The 18,683-nt window shown below is 39.1% G+C and overlaps 1 protein-coding gene across 1 annotated transcript in view; it reads left to right on the top strand.

Annotated features, from left to right (window-relative positions):
• The window catches only part of DNAH5 (dynein axonemal heavy chain 5), a gene marked incomplete at both ends in the record, with an annotated part of 132,058 nt that overhangs the window by 34,647 nt on the left and 78,728 nt on the right, over window positions 1-18,683 (top strand). The window contains 14 exons of the mRNA XM_082015325.1: window positions 705-895; window positions 978-1,077; window positions 5,267-5,403; window positions 8,176-8,377; window positions 9,493-9,728; window positions 10,531-10,749; window positions 11,477-11,539; window positions 12,496-12,734; window positions 13,563-13,803; window positions 14,274-14,473; window positions 15,306-15,459; window positions 16,153-16,316; window positions 16,965-17,121; window positions 18,271-18,483. Of these exons, the coding sequence (XP_081871451.1) occupies window positions 705-895; window positions 978-1,077; window positions 5,267-5,403; window positions 8,176-8,377; window positions 9,493-9,728; window positions 10,531-10,749; window positions 11,477-11,539; window positions 12,496-12,734; window positions 13,563-13,803; window positions 14,274-14,473; window positions 15,306-15,459; window positions 16,153-16,316; window positions 16,965-17,121; window positions 18,271-18,483 (2,516 nt within the window). The remainder of the gene's footprint in view (window positions 1-704; window positions 896-977; window positions 1,078-5,266; window positions 5,404-8,175; window positions 8,378-9,492; window positions 9,729-10,530; window positions 10,750-11,476; window positions 11,540-12,495; window positions 12,735-13,562; window positions 13,804-14,273; window positions 14,474-15,305; window positions 15,460-16,152; window positions 16,317-16,964; window positions 17,122-18,270; window positions 18,484-18,683) is intronic.

Raw genomic sequence — 18,683 nt, 5'->3', positions numbered from 1 at the left:
GTTTGAATAAGCCTTCTTGTTGAATCACAATTGATAACATGGTATATTCCCAAAGGATTTTTTTTCCCCTGTGACAGTAGGAATATGTCATTGCGATGCTACTTCCCTTAGGACTGACTGTACTGTTCTGCAGCTGGATAATGTATTTGGAGCTGGACTTGATAGGTGGTTACCTGTTTGACCTTGTTTTTTACATAAAACTGTATGAAAAAAACAATAGAGAAAGAGGTGTGTTCTCTTTCTCTTACTAATTGCCTTCAGATCTTTCTACACATTATGATGGAACACTCTTTTGAAGTGTTTTCTTGTTACATTTTTTTAAGAAACAAAAATAAAGGTAATTGTATTTGGTCTCTATAGCATATAAGGCATACAATATTTTGAGATTCTGAGGAGTTTTTGTGCCCAATTGAATATGCTGACTGGAAGTACAGGCCAGATAAAATTTTCTGCTAAACAGAGTTTAGCTGCACAGAGCAAGTTGAAGAGGAGCTTCATGGAGAGAAATGGGATGGCACGTAATTTTCACTTGTGCTTTAGACTTTACTAATACATCTTGTAAATTACTCAGGAATCTTTTTTTCCTCAAGAAATCACACTTAATATGCAACACTAGGATGTACGTTGGTTTAAATTATTACAATACCTAGTTTGATGCCTTGAAAAAAATGTGAACAACCTTTTTTTTTTTGTCTTTCATTTAGAAGATCACAATGCTTCTAAGCAGAAAAGAAGCACTCATCCTATAATTAGGACTAGTATTAACCTATCTATCCCTAACATCATCATGACACCCTCTTTGGATGAGGTACAGCAGATGCTTAATAAAGCTGTAGAGAGTATTGTGAAAGTCATGAAAGGAGTTGGACAGTGGAGGAAGGAGAGAATATCCAAGGTTTGTGTCTTTAACAGCCTTATTTAAAACTAATGTTTCAAAACTACTGCAAATAGAAAATAAAATTTTATTTCTTCCCCAGAAGAAGATGTTAGAGAGAAAAGCGGCTGTGTTGCAGTGTGAGAGCAGAGACAGCGATTCTGATGATGGAATGAAAGAGACTGGAAAGAAAAACATCTATGGTAATGATAAACTCTGACATCACTCAATTTGAATGTTAGGTAAATGTGATTTATACAGAATGTGTTAAGGGATGTTAAATACAAACTGTATCAAAAGCGCTAGAACGAAAACTTCAGGGATTTTAAACTACCTCTGAGAAGAAATAGGATATAACAACAATGCCAGAGCTTCTCTTTGTGATTAGAAACCATTTGCCCAAAGATACTTGTTTTTGTGTGGATTTGAGTAAGGGGATTTTTTGTGACTCTCAGAGACTTCTCTTGCTTTGGGTTCTACCTGCAGCATGTGAAAAGCTGTTAGAGTGCCAGCTTGGGCAGCATAGAAATTGTGAGTGAGTTTGGAAAACAATTCTAGTCACTGTTGCTACGCAAAAGATCTTCAATGGTTTGCCACTGCGGTTTGTAACTTGGTGTGTTTAAATGGCATCTTAAAACTTGTGCAGAAATTCCTTTGCTAAGGGTAAATTGAACTTAAACAAAACCTGGTATTGAGTAGAAATATATTTATAAATTGCAGTAGATTTTGTAGAGGACTGAATAGACTAAAATTTCTAAAAGGACTTTAATTTAATCTGTTTTGTGATCAGACATGGAATTAAGTTCTTGAAGGCACTAATTCAAGGAAATGTAAGTTGGTGTTTTTGCTGAGTTTTTCTTGTCTGAAATGGTTTAGAATCAAGCCAAATTAATTGTTCTACCTAGTACTTCAGGTACTTCAAAAACATATTGAGTCTTTTTAGGTTACTTCCCTCTTATACACCTAAAAAGTAGGAAAGTAATACTTGAACTGGTTAAAAAAAAGAATTATTCTTTCAAAACTAAGAATTTCTCTTACCTGAGATGAAATAAGAAATGGTAGTAAGTTCAATCTGGTGGGTATTTGGTATCTAATAGACCTTCCTTTTATCTTTCTTTCCTTTTGAGGATTGGCTGTGATCGTAGAATCATAGACTCTTTGGGTTGAAAGAGACCTTTTAAGGCCATCTAGTCCAACCTCCCTGCAATGAGCAGGGACATCTTCAACTAGATCAGGGTGCTCAGAGCCCCATCCACCCTGACCTTGAATGTTTCCAGGGATGGGGCATCTGCCACCTCTCTGGGAAACGTGCTCCAGTGTTTCACCACCCTCATTGGGAAAAATTTCTTCCTTATATCTAGTCTAAATCTACCCTCTTTCAGTTTAAAACCGTTACCCCTTCTCCTATCGCCTACAGGCCCTGCTAAAAAGCCTGTCCCCATCTTTCTTAGAAGCCCCCTTTAAGAACTGGAAGGCTGCAATAAAGTCTCCCTGGACCTTTCTCTTCTCCATGTGTTTCCTGTGCTGAGGGCTCCAGAGCTGGACGCAGGACTCCAGGGGGGGTCTCCCCAGAGAAGAGTAGTGGGGCAGAATCACTTCCCTTGACCTGCTGACTGCACTTCTTTGGATGCAGCCCAGGATACGGTTTGCCACCTGGGCTGCGAGCACACATTGATGGGTCATGTCCAGCTTTTCATCCACCAGTACCCCCAAGTCCTTCTCGGCAGGGCTGCTCTCAATCCCTTCATCCCCCAGCCTGTACTGATACCAGGGGTTGCCCTGACCCATGTGCAGGACCCTGCACTCGGCCTTGTTGAATCTCATGAGGTTCACATGGGCCCATTCCTCGCGCTTGCCCAGGTCCCTCTGGATGGCATCCCGTCCCTCAGGCATGTTAACTGCACCACTCAGCTTGGTGTCATCTGCAAACTTACTGAGTGTGCACTCGATCCCACTGTCTGTATCACTGATGAAGATATTAAAGAGTACTGGTCCCAATATGGACACCTGAAAAGCACTTCCCTTGTCCTCCATGTTGACTTAGCATAGCTTCTAGGAGGATCTGTTCCATGATCTTCTCAGGCACAGAGGTGAGGCTGATGGTTTGAGAGTTCCCACGGTCCTCCTTTCTATCCTTTTTAAAAACGGGTGCAATGTTTACCTTTTTCCAGTCTCCAGGGACTTCACCTGACTGCCAGGACTTGTCAAATATCATGGAGAGTGGCCTGGCAACTTTATCAGACAATTCCCACAGGACTCTGGGATGCATCTCATCAGGTCCCATAGACTTGTGCATGTTCAGGTTCCTCAAGTGGTCTTGAACCTGACCTTCTTTTACAGTGGGAGGGACTTTGCTCCTCCAGTCACTGTCTTGCAGGCCGTCCCCTTGAGAGGTGTGGGAAGAGATGCTGCCAGTGAAGACTGAGGCAAAGAAGTTGCTGAGTACCTCAACCTTCTCCTCATCTGTTGTTGCCAGTTTGCCAGTCTTGCTCATCATGAGGCGTACGCTTTCTTTGACCTTCATTTTCTGGCTGACATACCTGTAGAAGCTCTTCGTATTATTCTTTGCATCCCTTGCCATGTTCAGCTCCAGCCATGCCTTGGCCTTCCTGACTTCATCCCTACACAACTGAGCAGTGTCCCTGTACTCATCCCAGGATACCTGTCCCTGCTTCCACTGCCTGTGCATTTCCTTCTTGCCCTTAGTTTGCCCAGCAGGTCTCCACTCAGCCATGCTGTTTTCTTGCCTTCCTTTCCTGATTTCTTACACCTGGGGATTGAGAGCTCTTGTACTCTATGGAAAGCGTCCTTAAAGATCTGCCAGCTCTGTTCTGCTCCCTTGTCCCTGAAGGCAGTTTCCCAGGGGGTCCTGTTGACTAAGTCCCTGAAGAGCTGGCATTTTGCTTTCCTAAAATTCAGGGTCCTGACTTTACTCTTTGCCTGCCCCGTATGTCTCAGGACTGCGAACTCCACCAGCGCGTGATCACTGCAGACCAGGCTGGCTCCGATCTTGATGTCACCAGTTAGCTCACTTGTGTTGGTGACTAGCAGGTCCAGTATGGCATCCCCTCTGGTAGGGCTGTCTGTTACCTGGCAGAGGAAGTTCTCCTCTATGCACTCCAGGCATCTCCTAGATTGCCTACAGTTCACCATGCTACTTTTCCAGCAGATGTTGGGGTGGTTGAAGTCCCCCAGCACGATGAGAGCCTGCAAGTGCGATGCCTTTTGTAGCTGGAGTGAGAAGTCTTCATCAATAGGCTCCCTTTGATCGGGTGGCCTGTAATAGACACCAACCACAAGGTTCCCTTTGTTGCGTTGGTCCCTGATTCTTACCCATAACCTTTCGACCTGCTCAGGGCTATTCTTCAGAGACAGGTCTTCACACTCTACCCATTTCTTGACGTAGAGGGCAATGCTTTCACCCTTCCTTCTTTCCCTGTCCCTTCTGCACAGCCTGTAGCCATCGATAGCCGTACTCCAGTCTTGGGATTCATCCCACCGAGTTTCAGTCATGGCAACCAGGTCATAGCTTTCTAGCAGCACGGTGGCTTCCAGCTCCTCCTGTTTGTTGCCCATGCTGCATGCGTTGGTGTAGAGGCACTTCAGCTGGGCTTTTGGTCATGTCACCCTCTTAGATGAACACCCCTTAATTCCTTTGAGGTCTTTCTCTGGTGCAACAGGCTGAGGGGCCTTGCTAACACCCTGTCCCTCTAACCTTGGTATGTCATCCCACAGCTTTTTGTGGGTAAGCCTGATATTATCCCCCTCCCCTTTGAAGTCTAGTTTAAAGCCTTGTCAATAAGCCCCACTAGCTTGCGAGCAAAGACCCTCGTCCCTCTTTGAGAAAGGTTAATCCCATCTGATGCCATCAAGCTAGTGCCGTGTAGGCTGTCCCATTATCAAAAACAATGAAATTGTGGTCGTGGCACCAGTCACGGAGCCATGCATTAATAGACTCATCTCAGATTTACTGTTAATTAGTATTTCAGATTACCAGTTGTGGTCTACCCCACATTATTTCAGAAAATAAAAATACTTACGGATTTGCTTAGTGCTGACATATCACTAAATCACGTGGGTGAAGTGTACAGGATAAATCTTGGGGAGGGGTGAGAGAAAAGGAAAGATTATATTTGAAAGATTGGAATGGAACTTGTTCCAAATTTGACAGAGTTCCTAGATGAAGCAAGTTTCCTAAAATGGAGAGGTTTATGAATTTGTGGCAATTACATTGGCTGCCTAGACTTCTATTTGCCTTTTTGATTAATAAGAAGACTCAACTTTAAAATGCATGCTTGTTGAAAATAGTTCATTAGTCTTTGTATGAATTTGCTTGGCCTAAACAATATGTTTGTCCTGAAATTGCTTTTGTGTTTGAATCTGCCTTTATAGATAGTGTGTCAGATGCAGCATCACTCAGTTTGTCTGATCCAGTGCAAAGCCAGAACTGCTTCAAGAGTGTTTCAGAGAACAAAGAAATTATTAAATTAGTATCTCTACTCAGCACTGCTATTAATTCTACAAAAAGGGTAAGACAATAGAGATGTTAATTTAATATCACTATTCAAGGGATATTAATGTATTACTTTTATTATCCTTGGGCAATAAGGGTAGGCATTTAAAGCAGTGATTAAACATATGAATGAAAAAGTGTAGGAAGGTGGATGGAAAACATGTGGCTGCAAATTTGCAAATATGCTTTGAAAGTGTAACATGGGTTAAGTGTACTCTGTTCAAAAAATTATCACGTTTTGAATACTACATAAAGTAGTCTTATTAAAACACATCTCCAGTTGGTGAAACATCATTAAAAACTCTAGGTATAGTTGAGTTGTTTGTATTTTATTTAGAACTGGTAGTAATTGTACAAGTGTGTTAAATACAGGTTTTTTCATAAAGAAATTCTAATGAAGCCAGCATGACTTCTGGCCCATTATGAAGAGTTCACAAAGGTGTTTGAAAGAAAACCATCCGTCAGCTTGGCATTTATAAAGTGCTGCATAGGATTTGCTCCTGGAGGTTAGGAGATGGCAAAGAAATTATGCATATCCCTTAAGCTTTTCTCTTATTCTATGCACTATCTAGTAAACCGTAGGTATTGAACTGATATTTCTCTGGGGAACTCTGCATCAGTTTCTCTTGGGGCCAGGCCAACATTACGGTGGAGCCTTGCCAGGTGGAAATTTTTGACTCAAAGCCTTGTATCTTCAGTGGTACTAAAGCATAACTAGCACGATGACGTACAGGCTTGTGCTGAAGACTAAAGTGCAGTTGATAATAGTGTATAGTTATCATGATATTTTGATACTCGATATTAGAAACTTTTATCTTTTATCCAGGTTTAAATGCCTGCAAGCCCTATGTTTATCATAAGTCATGATGTGGATTATCTCATGTAACAGTTACCTCTCATTTACCTGTTTAGTTAGCTGAAGGAATAATGATTTAACTTTGTCTGACATTTTTCCCGAACTCCTGAGAACCAGAAAAATAATTCTGTTGCACACTCCTTAAATGATATTCAAATCAAAGATACTTGAATTGAATGTATAGTTTAATGTTAACATCAGCAATGTCATACATGTAAAAAAAATTGTATTGTTAACTTTATTATTTGAGAACAAATTGAGTTACTGCTGGTCTTCCTATGTTGGGCCCTGGCTCAGGTTTCAGTTGCTAGTGCAGTAAGTGGTAGGGAAGGACAAGGGTACCACAGGGAGCTGAGTCAAGACAGCCAGCATGACTTCACCAAGGGCAAGTCCTGTCTGACCAGTGTAGTGGCCTTCTTTGATGGAGTGACCACATCAGTGGACATGGGAAGAGCTACTAATGTCATCTATCTGGACTTCCGTAAGGCCTTTGACAAGGTCTCCCACAACATCCTTCTCTTGAAATTGGAGAGGTATGGATTTGATGAGTGGACTGTGGGGTGGATGGGGAATTGGTTGGATGGTCACACCTAAAGGGTAGTGTGGCTCAATGTCCAGATGAATTGTTGACAAGTGGTGTCCCTCAGGGTTCCATATTGGAATAAGAACTCTTTAGTATCTTCATCAATGACATAGACAGTGGGATAGAGTGCACCTTACCAAGTTTGTGGATGACACCAAGCTGAGTGGTGCAGTTGACACGCCTGAGGGACGGGATGCCATCCAGAGGGACCTGGGCAAGCGCACGGAATGGGCCCATGTGAACATCATGAGATTCAACAAGGCTGAGTGCAGGGTCCTGCACATGGGTCAGGGCAACCCCTGGTATCAGTACAGGCTGGGGGATGAAGGGATTGAGAGCAGCCCTGCCGAGAAGGACTTGGGGGTACTGGTGGATGAAAAGCTGGACATGACCCATCAATGTGTGCTCGCAGCCCAGGTGGCAAACCGTATCCTGGGCTGCATCCAAAGAAGTGCAGTCAGCAGGTCAAGGGAAGTGATTCTGCCCCACTACTCTTCTCTGGGGAGACCCCCCCTGGAGTGCTGCGTCCAGCTCTGGAGCCCTCAGCACAGGAAACACATGGACCTGTTGGAGAGGGTCCAGAGGAGGGCTACCAAAATGACCAGAGGCCTGGAGCACCTCTCCTGTGAGGACAGGCTGAGCGAGTTGGGCTTGTTCAGCCTGGAGAAGAGAAGGCTTCAGGGAGACCTTATTGCAGCCTTCCAGTACCTAAAGGGGCTTCTAAGAGAGATGGGGACAGGCTTTTTAGCAGGGCCTGTTGCGATAGGAGAAGGGGTAACGGTTTTAAACTGAAAGAGGGTAGATTTAGACTAGATGCAAGGAAGATATTTTTCCCAATGAGGGTGGTGAAACACTGGAGCAGGTTTCCCAGAGAGGTGGTAGGTGCCCCATCCCTGGAAACATTCAAGGTCAGGTTGGACAGGGCTCTGAGCACCCTGATCTAGTTGAAGATGTCCCTGCTCATTGCAGGGGGATTGGACAAGATGTCCTTTAAAGGTCTCTTTCAACCCAAACTGTTCTATGATTCTACTGTATCCTAGTCTTAAAGGAGCATTTTACTTCCCACTGAGTCCTAGGATTTCATTGACTGAAGAATCACTTAGTTGGAAAAGACTGTAACTCATTTGAGAAATTGAATGTTATTAGCATAGTGTTCCAGGCAAGGCTTGTGATTTCTAATGGAAATTGTTTTAGCATAAATTTACCAGCAGCCTTCTGTGTAGTGAAATGATGCAACGTGCTCCACTATAGAGTTCTTAATGTGTTCTAATGAGCAGATGCTAACAAATTATATGTATGCTATACATATAACGCTGAGAATCTTTCTTTGAACTTCTAATGTTTTTCAGGAAGTTCTTACAGCTTTGGAGAGTTTTCATTGTTACCACCATATATGGCAGAGGGACAAGGAGGAAACCATTGATAAATTGATGATGGGAAACCCATCACTCTCTGAATTTGAATCTGAAATTCTGCATTTCCAAGACTTGGAGCTGAAAATCAATTCTGAGCCTGAATATATCTGCGTGGGAGCTATTGCATTGTACACTGGTAGAGTTCAGATTTCCACTTCTCTCTTGAGACATATACTTTCTGACTCCTGTAGGAAGGAGAGATGATGCTTTAGTTTTGGATGGATGAACTAGGTTAAAGATGGAAAGGAGAAAGAGAGAATGTCTGTTTGCTGTTTTGTCTGTAAATGCATGCAAACAAAGCACTAACGCAAGGGTATCTGTGAGGCTCAGCTGGAGTTTCTTCCCCCACCTGGATACTACTTACTTACGGGGTTGATGGTAGATGGTAGAACTAGGCAAAGCAGCTGGCTGTTGAAACTTAATGGAGGTGAGGTAGTTCTGATATTTAATAAATAAAAAAGACCATCAGGTGTGAGAGCTAAGCATGGGAAGAGGCATTGAGTAAAAAGGAAGACACACAAGTGAAATCTGCACAGGGAATGAATAGGTAAACAGGGTTGAAATTATCCAGATCAAATTTTATGTAATGATTGTGTTGGTATTGATTTTTTAACTCTTCTGTTGAGAACTGTGAGGAAGAAATTTGAATTTAATGACAGAGCTTTAGAGAAATGGACTGGATTGCTGCAAAATTGGACAGGAACTCAGCAAGACTTCGATTTTCTCTCTAAATGTTTGTCACTTCGTTCCACTGATGCTACAGATAAAACTTACAAAAATTAAATGGTTGGTGGACCCTTTGGTGTCATTAAATGTCAGATCAAACTCTCTGTTTCTTCAGCTTCCATAATCAGACTTACTCCCCCCCCACATTATATTTTTTTTAAAGATTAATTTTTGAAAAAATTTTAGACTTAGATAAAAATATTAAAGAATTTATTAGTGATGTGTAGGACAGAAATGTGTGTAATGATAGACGAACAAGATAACAAATGTGGAGTCCAGCCTCATCTTTCCAGTAGGAAAGGTGATATATTCTGAGAAGATTAGGAGGAAAACAATCCTGAATTGAAAACAATCCTATAAGGCACTCAAAGGTGTAAATATGATCTAATCTTCTCTGTACATGGATGATTAGACTGAAAAAACAGAATTTGGAGTGAAGAGAACACGTATTGAAAAAAGATTAAAAGTACATCTTAAAAAATATCTACAATATCTAAATATCTATTCATTGTTCAATGTTTTTAGCGGATCTGAAGCTAGCACTGACAGCAGAAACCAAAGCCTGGATGACTTTGCTGGGATGTCATTGTAATAAGAAGTACCGAACGGAGATGGAAGCAATTTTCACTTTTATAGAGGAAACTGGCAAGAAGTTAAATCGCCGCATCAGGGATCTGGATGATATAAGAATAGTCATGTCAGCTTTAAAAGAGATCAGAGAACTACAGATCTCCATAGACTATCAAGTTGGGCCCATTGAGGTAGTCAACAGGAATGTTGCATGTATGGGTACTGTTTCAACACAGCAGTTATTTTCTTGGGTGAAGCTTAACAGTGCACTTTGAAAATGATTAATATGTGTTAAATGTTGGGTTGCAGACCTGTTGTGTTCCTGTAAAGCTTTTTTCGTGGAACTCTGATTTGGACAAATGTAAACTTGTTGAGGTGAGAGGTGGTTTAGTGAATAGTGCAGAAATTGAGTGATTTAGGTAAGAAGAAGATGAGAATACAGATATTTAATGCAAGAAAGCTTTTGATACTTTGTGGAAGAAGTTTGTATATGAAAAGCATTGATTTTGTTCTCTCTCTTTTTTTTTTTTTTTAGCTTAGCCTACAGAAGAGGAGAAAGCTAATGTTAGGCAGATTATATGAGAATGCATGAGAGCGATTGATTTATCAGCTATATCCTGGGTTGAAATAAACATATATAGCATGGATCAGAAAAATATTCTCATTAAAATGAAACTAAAACCTGTAGACTTAAGTAGTACTTAATGGCAAATAGTTTTTTAGAGAGGCAGATTGCACTAGGGCAAATAATCTATCAGAAAGCAGAATGCTACGTTAAAGGTAAGGACTTAAGGAGAACTAGCTAGTTTTTATTTTGATGTTTCTTCCAGTTTGGTATTGGTTTGCCAGATTGTGATAATTGCTATGCAAAAAACCACAGATTTTTCTAACAAATAATTCTCTTTTCTTAAAAATTTAAAATGTTAGCATACATATATATGTAAAATTAACTTCAGTAACCATTCTGTATATCTTGATCCAAACTTTTGTCAGGAATCCTATGCTATGTTAAACAAATACGATCTACTTGTGGCCAAGGAAGAGACAGAGAAGGTGGACATTTTGCATTACACTTGGGAAAAACTGCTAGTCCGTGCAAACGAAGTACAAAATGAGCTTGTTGCTTTGCAGCCAAACTTCAGAGGAGAGCTTATTAGCACTGTGAAGACTTTTATTGAAGACTGTGCACAGTTCTATTCTGATTATGATCAGGCAAGTGTTTGTGGTGTATTGTATTAGAGGAGTTTTTGAGCAGCAGTGGGAGCATGGAAAGATTGTGGAGTTGATGAGATGTGCCTCTACTGCCTGAAGAATATGTTTATCCTTGTAAATGTGGTATTTGAGTTTCAGTGCAGGTCAGGCTTTGGTTATTTTTTGTATATGACTAAAGTATGTAATGCTGGTAATCAGCTCTTAAAGATTAAGGCTTGAGACATTTAGGGTTTGTGATAGACAGCTAGTTAGCATGAGCAAATGTGAAAATTGGGAGTAATCAGAAATTATGTTAGACTCTAAGAAGCGTTTTCTGATGTTGGATATAAGTACAAATGACTTAAACTCTTACATTTTTTTCCTCAGTAAAATATAAACGAGTCAAGCTGAACCAGTCTTGTATCATCGTCTAAGTAATGTTGGTTTTTATTTGAAACGGAGCTACCATTGCCTAAGTTTTTACACTATTATGAAAACTTCTGTATTAAAAAGACAATTGCCGCCTTTGTGGTGGGTTTTTTTGTGTTGTTTGGTTTTTTTGATGAAGTGCATTTTCAAGTAGGTAACTGATCTTTTGGTTCAGTTGTCATCTGATGGGGTGGAATCCTGCAGCTGCAAAAAAGTTTGAGTTTAGCATTTAGAAGATGCTGATTAGCAATATGTTGTGGCTATTTTCACCCTCTAAATTCACTATTAAATTTCTTTTTTTTTTTTTTTTTTTTTTTAGAATGGGCCTATGGTGGTTGGTTTAGAGCCTCAGGAAGCCAGTGACAGGCTTACTATGTTTCAGGTACTGTTAATTCTAAGACATTTCTTAATACTTATTGCAAGAAGGCTCTGAGAATGAGTCAGACTAGTTGTACTAATTGTCATTGATGCATAGGGTTACTAATTGGGCAAAATGTGTTTTAACGTAATAAAAGCTAAGTTGGTATGTTTTCTATGCATTTGCGAGGAATGCTGGTTAAAATGAGATTTATTTTTTTTTATGAGCTAAAAGAAAGGCTGCATGAGTAATAATTACTAGATTCAAGTATCCTGATGAGACCCTACTCTATGTTTAGTGTATTTGGTATAGGCTGTTCTTGTGTTCATTATTGTGTCTTTTCTTCACGAATACAATTCTGCCCAATCTTCTTCCCCTCCTCACTTTAAAAAAAAAATTATATTAAAAATTTCTGTTTAAACTGACTATGCTGTTGAAATGTTTCTTTGTACCATGATTAATTTCTCTTCCTATAATGATGACTTCTAATGGTTTTCCTTTTTTCATAGTGCTATTCATTTGGCTTTCTACTATGTTCCCTCAGATTGCAATTGACAGTTAAATTTTGTTTTATTTTGCTGCTTAAACAGTAATAATTCTTATTTCATCCCTTCAATAAAAGAATTGCACAGCATACTAGAGAGGTAGAATTTGCTGCATCGACCTTTCTTTGCTTTGCATTTCATGCTCCACCTCTTTCAAGTGCAAGCTTAGCATTTATTGTTCTATCACTGTGCCACATGGAGTAAATGGCCTCCCTGTCAACTTCTAAAGATGTGCCTCCAAGCTAACTAAAAGTTACTTTTCTCATGAAAATTGTTAACAAAACTGTTGAAAGTGTAAGGTGTTAGTATCTTCTGTATATCTTTCTAGTATTTACTAGATTTTAATCACTAATGCAGCTCTAAGCATAATGCCAGATCTTGAATATTTAGTTATTTAATTTTATTTAATTTCATCTTTTTCTTTTTCTTTCTTAGAATCGATTTGATAATCTTTTTCGGAAATACATTACTTATACTGGTGGGGAAGACCTTTTTGGTTTGCCTGTTACTCGGTATCCTCAGCTGCTTGAAATAAAGAAGCAACTGAATCTGTTACAGAAACTCTATAATCTATATAACAATGTCATTGGCACAGTCAGTGGCTACTATGATATTCTTTGGTCAGAATTAGACACTGGAAAAATTAACAGTGAACTTCTGGATTTTCAGAACAGGTGAGAAACTACTGCTGTGGTAAAGATGCCTAAAATAATTTTGTTACTTCTTAGGTATGATCACAGTTGGTTAGCAACAGTAATCGTATCTGAACATGTATTTGTTCATTGAAACATGACAAATGCGAATTTTAATTGAAAAAATACATACATTACCAACTTCATAAAATAAAGGAGACAGTTTAGACTCTAAATGTTGAGAATTATTGTTTGTTAGAGAGCTTCTTGGTTAACTTTTTTTGGACGAGAGTGGTATATATGTTAAAATTGCTATTTATTTTGTTCATGAAGGGAAATTTCGTTTCTTTGTTGTATTATTATTCATGAGAGACAGATTCACCCTAGATGTCTAAGGCAAGTTAGTGAATCGCTGAATAGTTCTCCTACAAAATGGGATATATTGCATGCATAGCACCTGAACTTTTAATCAAATCAGGAATCAAATGATTTAAAGAATTAAACCTGCATGTTCTGAGGAACGGGGGTTTTTCTAGAGTACAGAGCAGTGCATATCATGAGCCTCATCAAAAGATGAAATCAAGATGTAAAGCTGTTCAATTGTTTTTGAAGATCTCTTGGACAAAGTGTGTTAGAATTATGCAGCTGCAGTCCTTAAAGAGACCCAATAGGTGCCTGTACAACTATCAGTCAATGAAATAGACTGGAAACATTTTCTCACATGCAGAATCACATACAGAATCTTCAAAATACAGGTAACCTGGGTTTGTAAGGTATGTGGTCTGCTGTGAAAACCATACATTGTGGTTAAATGCGTAACATAAAGAATATTTAAAACTGTTTGAAAAATCTTGCATTATTTCTATGTAGATGCCGTAAGCTTCCTCGTGGTGTAAAGGAATGGCAAGCCTTTTTTGACCTAAAGAAAACCATTGAGGACTTCAGTGAATGTTGTCCATTGCTTGAGCGTATGTCAAGTAAAGCAATGATGCCTCGGCACTGGAAACAGATTACAGATCTCACTGAACACAACTTTGATGTGGAAAGTGAAACATTCAAACTGAGGAATATAATGGAAGCTCCACTATTAAGATATAAAGAGGAAATTGAGGTATTGTGAAGGAAGAGAAATGGATGCATAAAGCAAAATAATTCTGCTCGAATAATATATGAGTAAGAGTAGTAAGAAGGAAAACACAATATTCCTAAAGAAAGAACAGAGAAATGGGCTATCACTTCAGCTTTCTGTATCAAGTAATTACATAAATATGTTGTGGTGTCAACTCCTCTTTTTAAATCATGCAGCTTGGCCCGGTAGTTAATCTGTGAGGGTGTCTTGCTTTGCAGCGTTAAAGATATGAGAAGTAATTGCTGTATTGTTCTTTTTTTCCCCCCAAAGCTGGCTATATCGTGATACGGTATACAGATTATTAGCTATGGTGTTTGTATGTCTGTAGATCTTTCCACCTGATCAATGGTTGCTCCTCAGCCTTGTTAGGGTTAAAGGAAATATGTGTTAGATTTGTATACCGGAGGCTTGAACCATTCATGGCTTGTTTTGACATCCTATTTATTTAAAAGGATATCTGCATAAGTGCTGTGAAGGAGAGAGACATTGAGCAGAAGTTAAAACAAGTGATAGCTGAATGGGACAACAAAACATTTATCTTCGCAAACTTTAAAACCCGCGGGGAACTTCTTTTAAGAGGTGACAGCACATCAGAAACAATTGCTACCATGGAGGACAGCTTGATGATTCTTGGCTCTCTCATGAGTAACAGGTAACAGGAAAAGGGGAGGGGGGAAGATAAAAATAATCAGCGAGAGGCTTTGTTTTATTAAGCAAATCTATCTTTCACAGAGGAGAAGGAAAACAAACATCTAGATAAAAACTAAGAGCTTGCTTGTCCTTGAACTGTTCATGGGCTAGTTCTTATTCTCTGTATCCCTCCAATAAGTTCTTTTGAAAGCATGTGGATACAGTTCAGGCTTCCTGAATAACCAGCTGGACAGTTTTCATTGATGCAAGAAAGTGGCGACGAGCATAAAGGGGAACACTGCCTGGTTGTGGCAGGCATACTGCGGGCATCACATGCACTGCCTACTCAGCCCCCTGTGATAGGTCACTGCCTCATCCTGAAGGTGCTGAAAATCCCAGTTAAAAGGAGGTTCAGTTTGTCTTGTTTTACATGCCAAAGCCCACAGATAAAATAAGGAACATAGAACCTGATCATCAGGCAGATGTTCAAAAGCAAGAGTTCAGTTGATAAGGACCTCTGGGAGTCTTGCAGCTTTCAAGGTGTTGCATAGTCCCTTTTTGAAACCACTTTACCTTGGAGTGAATCTGAAATCTTGCTCCTGTTCAGTTTCTGTTGGATCAGAGCTGTGCTATGCACCATGTGTACAAAAGGAGCAAGTTAGAGCTTATTTGGTTTATAGCTCCTAACTATCTGAATCGAGTCAAGTATAGGTTTTTATGCTTTCACTTGACAAAGGTACAAGCAGCAAAATTATTCCTCATCCTTATGCGTAATGTGCTGGCTTTCCTTCTTGAGAGAAACAAGAGACTTGTTTCATTCTTGAAATAAAGCAAATGTCATCTTTTTATTTTAGATACAACACACCCTTCAAGACACAGATTCAGAAATGGGTGCACTATCTTTCCAATACAACAGATATCATTGAGAACTGGATGACTGTGCAGAACTTGTGGATTTATCTAGAAGCTGTTTTTGTTGGTGGTGATATAGCAAAGCAGCTTCCAAAGGTTTTCAGACATGCCTTTTTTTTTTGTTTTCTACATTTTAAGAACAAAAAATTTTAAGAACAAAACGTAACCATGATGTCATAATTGATACAGTAATACAAACTTCATTTTTTAGTACAAAACTAGTCATGCTAAGAAATTAGGTAAATAATGCCAACAGAAGTATTGTGTTAGAAAGAATAATAAAATTGCGTGAGCTAGTTGATCTTTTTATTTCTAGATTGTAAAATTGGTAACCAATATGTGTTTAAGTGTTGTGCCTAGTAGTAGACTAGCTTAGGTAGGCTAGCTTAGTAGTACCTACCAGTAGCCTAGTAGTAGCTAGGAATCCATATCTTAAACTTTCCTACATAGTTTTCCAAATTAAATATTAACTTTAGCTTTTAGAAAAACTTCAAATTTGAAGCATGCAATTCAAGCACAATGAGTTTTCTGTCTTTTTCTCTAAGAATAATTGAAAGAGAAAGTAGAGAGCAAGCTTCACAGTCAAGTATAAAATCAGCTGTATTGTGTAAGCAGAAAGATTTGTGTTTTTCTAAAATGAAAAATCTTTAGAAGTTGGACATGGGATTACTAGTGAGAAGATTATTGGTGAGATTACTGGGTGCCAATTCTGCAAGCAAGTGCTTTTTCCCTCTTCTCTCTTCATTCCTCCATCTCTTCCCTTCCGCATTCATTGTCATGTTTCAACAGGAAGCAAAGCGTTTCTCTAACATTGATAAATCCTGGGTGAGGATCATGACCCGAGCTCATGAAACACCAAATGTTGTTCAGTGCTGCATTGGAGATGAAATCATGGGACAGTTACTACCACATTTACTAGAACAGCTTGAAATCTGTCAGAAATCACTCACAGGGTAAGATTACTACAAAACCACCATCTTGGGTAGATGGTTGTGATTTGTGTAACTAGGCGAAGAGCAGTTGTTTGAGTACTGTCCCATGGACTTTGCAAAGACTGTGTTCTTATTCAGTAGAACTGAGCAAACAAGTTAGCAGGATGATACAACACCTCCAAAGAAATTGCTAGCAACTCACTCATCAGTATTTGATTTGTGACTAAGCTGTCACTCACTGTCTAACTCTGTGAAACCAAAGCTTTTTTCAACCTAGTTTCAATCTAGAAGGCAGGCTAGATCTGCATAGGTCTCTATTCAGATCCTTCACGAATCTGGGAGAAATTCAGCATGAGAGACCTAAATAGCAAGTAACAGACTTAATGTAAAAACGTTTTCTTTTGGTTTACTTTCTTTTCTTTTTACTAGTGCTTACATGATAGCAAATAATAAAAGGTTTCCATGAAATGATTTCTGATGCTAAAACAGTAGCTTTAAAAGTAGGTGCTTAACATGAAGTTATGATGGATAAGGATTGTCGTCATTGCCACTGCTAAAAATTGCGATGATACATTGTGAGAAATGCCACCTTTAGAGAGGAAAGGATGTGTCAATTAACCTAATTCACTTGCCATCTACTCCCCCCTCCATTCTTGTAAAAAAATGCAGGTACCTGGAGAAAAAGCGGCTCCTATTTCCACGATTCTTCTTTGTATCAGACCCTGCTCTCTTAGAAATTCTTGGCCAAGCATCAGACTCTCACAATGTACAGGCACATCTGCTGAATGTCTTCGACAACATTAAAACTGTCAGGTTCCATGAAAGGGTATGTACTACCCACACCTCAGTGTTACATTATATCAAATTAACAATGTTGTTAAAGAAAGCTACCTGGGTGCATAGAGCATTCAACAATTTTACCAAGCTCATCAACAATTTGATGCTGCGTATGCATTCTTCATTTAAGATTTAGTTTCATATCCTTGTTTATGTAACAGAAAACTCTACATAGAATAGCAAAACAAACAAAAATTTGCACCAGTGCTTATGTTTCAGAATGAAACAGTAAGGTACTGAACTGTCTTCTGTGACTTAATATGGGGTAGCATCCTCTCAGATAAGCTTCTGATTCTTTATGAGCATATTTGTGTCTTTAGATTGCCTATATTTGTACTTTTTCATTAGTTTTTTTGATTGTAAGAGAAAGTGTAGCTAGTCTCTCACCTGTTTCTGAGTTATCCTTAATGTCCATTCAAACATACTGTTTGAAGAACAATTTTCTTATACCATTACAAGAACAGATAGCAACAATTTTTTTTCCCTGTGTATGTATATGCTTTCTTAGAAATTCACTACCTCCCCATGCATTTGAAATTCATTTGGTTGACCATGTTTCTTAACATTTGTGTTTCCTTTATTTTTAATTGTAAGGCTGTAAATATAAGGAAGAAATTTTTCACAATGAGGCACAGGTTGCCCAGAGCAGTGATAGATGCCCCATCCCTGTAAATATTCAAGGTCAGGCTGGACGGGGCTTTGGGCAACCTGATCTAGTTGCAGATGTCCCTGCACATTGCAGGGGGATTGGATTAGATGACCTTAAAAGATCCCTTCCAACCCAAATTATTCTATGGATTTATGACGTTTTGTCAGGATATTAAACCACCTATAATGGGGAAAGGTTTCCTTCATTGTGACTGGGAAGTGGATGTTGTGATTGAAACTTAAGTGAAATTCAGGAATTGTCAGTGTATTGGGCTTTGTCTCCTTGTTCATATGAAAGTGTTTTGTTTAAAACCATTCTGCACACCAAAAGTAAGGATTTAATTGTTTTTATAGTTCACTTAACAGGTTGATATCATTTATTAGTTACCTAAATAAGTTTAATGGAGTGATGGTGGGGAAAATCAGACAGTTATGGTAAAGGTAACAATAAATCTATAAACACAAAATGTTCTTGCTTTGCTTTTTTTAGATATATGATCGTATATTGTCGATTAGTTCACGAGAGGGCGAGACTGTAGAGCTGACTAGACCTGTAATGGCTGAAGGTAATGTGGAAGTTTGGCTCAATTCTCTGTTGAAGGAATCCCAGCTGTCACTGCATCATGTTATTCGCCAGGCAGCTGCGCACATCCAGGAAACTAGTTTCCAGCTGACTGAATTTCTTTCTACTTACCCAGCTCAGGTAATATCATTGTTATATCAATGAAGAATTATTCACAGATATGTAGCACATTGATGTTTTGTTGTTCTTTGCAATCAGAATTGCAGCCAGTGTTATAAATGCAAAACTGATTTAAATTTATCTTGATCACCTCATTCCTTTAAGTTACACTTTATATGTCTGAAATCAAAAGAAGAAAACTTATCCTGAAGCTCTGGTTA

This window comes from Phaethon aethereus, assembly GCF_964289735.1.
Source record: "Phaethon aethereus genome assembly, chromosome: 2".
Classification (NCBI taxonomy): domain Eukaryota; kingdom Metazoa; phylum Chordata; class Aves; order Phaethontiformes; family Phaethontidae; genus Phaethon; species Phaethon aethereus.
This window is presented reverse-complemented; position numbering and strand designations above follow the sequence as displayed.